This window comes from Penaeus japonicus, unplaced genomic scaffold (genome assembly GCF_977035675.1).
Source record: "Penaeus japonicus unplaced genomic scaffold, GWHDUDI00000001_assembly GWHDUDI00000039, whole genome shotgun sequence".
NCBI lineage: Eukaryota > Metazoa > Arthropoda > Malacostraca > Decapoda > Penaeidae > Penaeus > Penaeus japonicus.
In genome coordinates, this window is record NW_028234441.1 from 4,082,958 (window position 1) to 4,087,957 (window position 5,000).

The following is a 5,000-nucleotide window of genomic DNA, read 5'->3' on the forward strand; positions in this document are numbered from 1 at the left end:
TACACACATGTATATGTCTACACATGCTTATGTATATATATACATACATATATATATGTATACACATGTATATGCATATATATATACACATGTATATGCATATATATATACACATGTATATGTATATATATACATGTATATGTATATATATGTATATGTATATATACACATGTATATGCATATATGCATACACATGTATATGTATATGTATATACATGTATATGTATATATGTATACACATGTACATGTATATATGTATATGTATATATGTATACACATGTATATGTATATATGTATAAATATGTATATGTATACACATGTATATGTATATATGTATAAACATGTATATGTATACACATGTATATATATAAACATATATATGTATACATATGTATATGTATTTATATATACATATGTATATATGTATACACATGTATGTATTAATATATACACAAGTATATGTATATATGTATACATGTATATGTATTTATATATACACATGTATATGTATATACATGTTTATGTATATATGTATACACATGTATATTTATATATGTATACACATGTATATATATATTAACATGTATATGTATATATGTATACACATGTATATGTATATATGTATACATATGTATATGTATATATGTATACACATATATATGTATATGTATATATGTATACACATGTATATGTATATGTATACACATGCATATGTATATATGTATTCACATATATATGTATATATGTATACACATATATATGTACGTATATGTATATATGTATACGTTTACACATGTATATGTATATATGTATACACATGTACATGTATATATGTGTACACATGTATATGTATACACATACATATACATGTATATGTATATGTATAAACATACATATATATGTATACACATGTATATGTATATATGTATACACATGTATATGTTTATATGTATACACATATGTATATATGTATACACTTGTATATGTATATATTTATACACATGTATATGTATAGATGTATACACATGTATATGTATATATATAAACATATATCTGTATACACATGTATATGTATTTATATATACACATGCATATATTATACACATGTATATGTATTTATATATACACATGTATATGTATACACATGTATATGTATATACATGTTTATGTATATATGTATACACATGTATATGTATATATGTATACACATGTATATGTATATATATTTACACATGTATATGTATACACATGTATATGTATATATGTATACACATGTATATGTATTTTTATATACACATGTATATGTATACACATGTATATGTATTTATATATACCCATGTATATGTATTTATATATACCCATGTATATGTATATATATGTTTATGTATATATATGTATACACATGTATATGTATATATGTATACACATGTATATGTATATATGTATACACATGTATATGTATATATGTATACACATGTATATGTATATATATATACATATATATGTATATATGTATACACATGTATATGTATATATGTATACACATGTATATGTATATATATACACATGTATATGTATATATGTATACACATGTATATGTATATATGTACACATGTATATGTATATATGTATACATATGTATATGTATATATATACATGTATATGTATATATGTATACACATGTATATGTATATTTATACAGATGTATATGTATGTATGTATACACATATAATAATAACCAGAAATTTTGAGGTTAAAACCATATACATGATGCTATTTTGTTTTTTTATTTTTTTTACCACTCTCATGGTGCTTTATATAACCACAGCTTTCGAGTATCTGCCGTGATGCATTGTTTATGTGCTTGAACCTGTCAGGTCCCAGATGGATGCCGCCATACCACCTTGAGACCACAACTAGGACATTCTGTGCATCCACAATCTGAAATATTTGATAATTAGTAACACAAGGAAGTCAAAGAATAGCATAAAATACATTTTTCCAACATAATCTTTTATATATTATAAAATAGTTTGAGTATTAATTATTCACTGAAAAGTACTGATAAGATATGTTTAATCTTCATTCATTTTTATGCAAAACAGATGAGATAACCTCTTATCAAATAATCTATATCTCTGAAGCAGCTGATAAACCATGCTTACAAAGAGAGGCTTTATGGAAAATATTTTTAAGCCATCAATGTTTAGTATGATACACCTTAATAACATTCAAGAGTTCTCAAACATTGTACTGTAGACATTTAGAATTTTTAGCATATTCTAAAGGATTAATAAATATTTGTTTAAAGGGATTTGGATATCAAATTATGAACAATAATTGTAAAACAAATACACAAAGATATGTTTTTAGACTTCCTGAGAATATCAATAGTACTGAAGTTATTACAAGGGTCATCTATTGATAATTTACAATGGCACATTTTTTTCTTAATTACAACACTTCTTTTTCGTATCAAATGCCAAGCTATCATGTACTACTTAATGACAATATAAAAACCACTCATTATTAATCTATTAAACGCCCATTATATCACATGTCCAAAAGCTTTGAAATATGGAAGTAACATGTATCATAAATGCAGGCATAGGCACAGACAAAAAGGTTTCACCGTCTTCAAAATCACATCCCAAGGTAGCCATTTCTACGCAGAGTAGGATGGTGGTGGGATAGGAGGCACGGAAAGTGTGTGTGTGTGTGTGTGGGGGGGGGGGTCCTTCAAAGCAAAGCAGGAAACTATTGTTATTTTTATCATTAATTGAGAACACTGTATGTATGCTACCATCTGACAGATAATACTAGGCATGACTGTTAAAGTACATGACTGCTTAAAATATATACAAATGAACAAAGATTTATGTAATTATGGCATAACTCTGTACTATTCAACAGTTAAAATCATTTCCTTATAATTCCATCAACCAGATCAATACAATAATGCTTTCTGCAAATAAATCAAATTTACTGATGAAAAGAATCATTGCAATTAAGCTTAACAATCGGTGCATATTAATTCAGTAATTAACTCAGTTATAAATTACTCCACTAATCTTGAAGGGAAATGGCACATTTCTAACAACATACTATTGGTTTTTAACAACCTACTATTTTTTGTTGTTTTTTACATTGACCCATTAACACTGAATGAAATGAAATCATGCCATGGGGTAGCAGGTCTTCCTGCCAGGGATGTGATATCACATCATGGCTTTTGTATGGCCAGCACGCTGGGTGATCACACACATAGTGTGTTGCCACTGCTTCAGTGGGCAAATAGCCTGAGGCGTTAGCCCTCTACATTTCAAAATACACCAGCATATTGTACAGGCGGAGTAAAAACCACCCCATTGTTACTGGGTAAAGGTGACCAATGGCCGCATATATTTTCCTATATCAGGTTAATAACTCTTCCTTTACCTGTTAATGCTGGGTGACAAGATATGTCCAGTGGTGGTAGTACTAGCACCGGGGACAAGATGTTTTGTCATGGCTTTCCATTTGGCTGGCACACTAAGTGATTGAGTGCGTAGCGCTTGGCTATGGCCAGAGCGGACGAATAGCCCAAGGCATTAAGCTTACACATTTGAAATACACCAACATTTAGACCATTTGGAGCCAAAACAGCCCCTTTGGCAATGGGTTAGCTAATGCATGCCTGACCAACAATGACAACACATGTCCAAATAGATAATATCAGTTTTGTCAATGAAAACTGCCTTAATCCACATCCAATCAACTGTGTGACAATTGATACCCTGCAAGTACAACATAACATGGGTCAATTTTACATAAACGTCAAAATTTACATATAAGACAAAGTCAAAGACAAATTTATAGGATAGATAGTCTTGCTTTCAAGCATTCACATATAGCCCATCTTGGAAGGGTTGATGAGTTCCTGAACAATCAATGTCAAAATATAATCAAATTCTTTAAAGGGATGGAAGGATGGATCTACACAAATCATCTATTTCTGTACATTGCTATGTTAGCATCTTTCATGCATTGTGAGAGTCCTGAGTTCCTTACATAGCAACTTATAGTGGCACTAGCCATTTTACCCACTTATACATGCTATTCTACTACACATCACAAAAGGAGACTACTGAGCACACGATATCAATATCACAATATTAACTAGGTATTATGTCATATTCAAGTTCATACTTGAATGCACCTCACAGACAGATACATTACAAATACATGGAAATACCAAGAAAAATAATATACGAGCATCAGAGAACCAACTAATTACCTGAAGAAGGTGGAGCATGCGTCCACCAGCATGGTCCTCACCATCATCTTCGCAGTCTTGATGCAGATTAGAAGAGCCATCTGGGATGAATCGGTAGGCGTACATATTGTGTGTAGCATTTGCCACCTTTTTATTCTGGTAGAGTTTTCTCAGCACAGACCTGAAATATATATAAGGTTGAAGTCTAGCTGGCAAGCAAGCAAAATCAGCTTTTCTACATCTTCCCCAACAACCACTCTATTTACATAAACACTATCAAATTTCACATATTTTTTTTTGGAAAAGTACAGAAAAAATAAAATCTTTGAGATGTTATAATTCTAATCATGAAATGTTAATACTCATAATAAATAAATAACCACAACACAGCCAAGAAAACATATTAACAAATACTGTTTCTGGATTATTTTCCCGAGTGGTGAGAACATATTGCCAGTCAAATGAAAAACAAGGAGAGAGATCTCAGTCTTTGAATAACCAAGATCTCGTGCATTTTTATTCTCTTCTCTTTTTCTAAGGTGTGCTATTCTCTGAGTGAGATAATAAGGAATCTATAATATACTTGTGTTATATTTCATTTTCTGTAAAAAGCAGGATAGACAGATAGATTTATATATATATATATATATATATATATATATATATATATATATATATATATATATATATATATATATATATATATATATATTATATATGCATGTATATATGTATTTTTGTATAT

General features: G+C 29.0%; 1 protein-coding gene across 1 annotated transcript in view; it reads right to left on the reverse strand.

The window, feature by feature from the left end:
• Positions 1-1,771: 1,771 nt before the first annotated feature.
• The window catches only part of LOC147466956 (protein IMPACT-B-like), a 10,233-nt gene continuing 7,004 nt past the window's right edge, over positions 1,772-5,000 (reverse strand). The window contains exons 6-7 of the mRNA XM_086533253.1: positions 4,277-4,436; positions 1,772-1,941 (exon numbers count right to left, since the gene is read on the reverse strand). Coding sequence (XP_086389379.1) covers positions 1,774-1,941; positions 4,277-4,436 — 328 coding nt within the window. The 3' untranslated portion in view covers positions 1,772-1,773. The remainder of the gene's footprint in view (positions 1,942-4,276; positions 4,437-5,000) is intronic.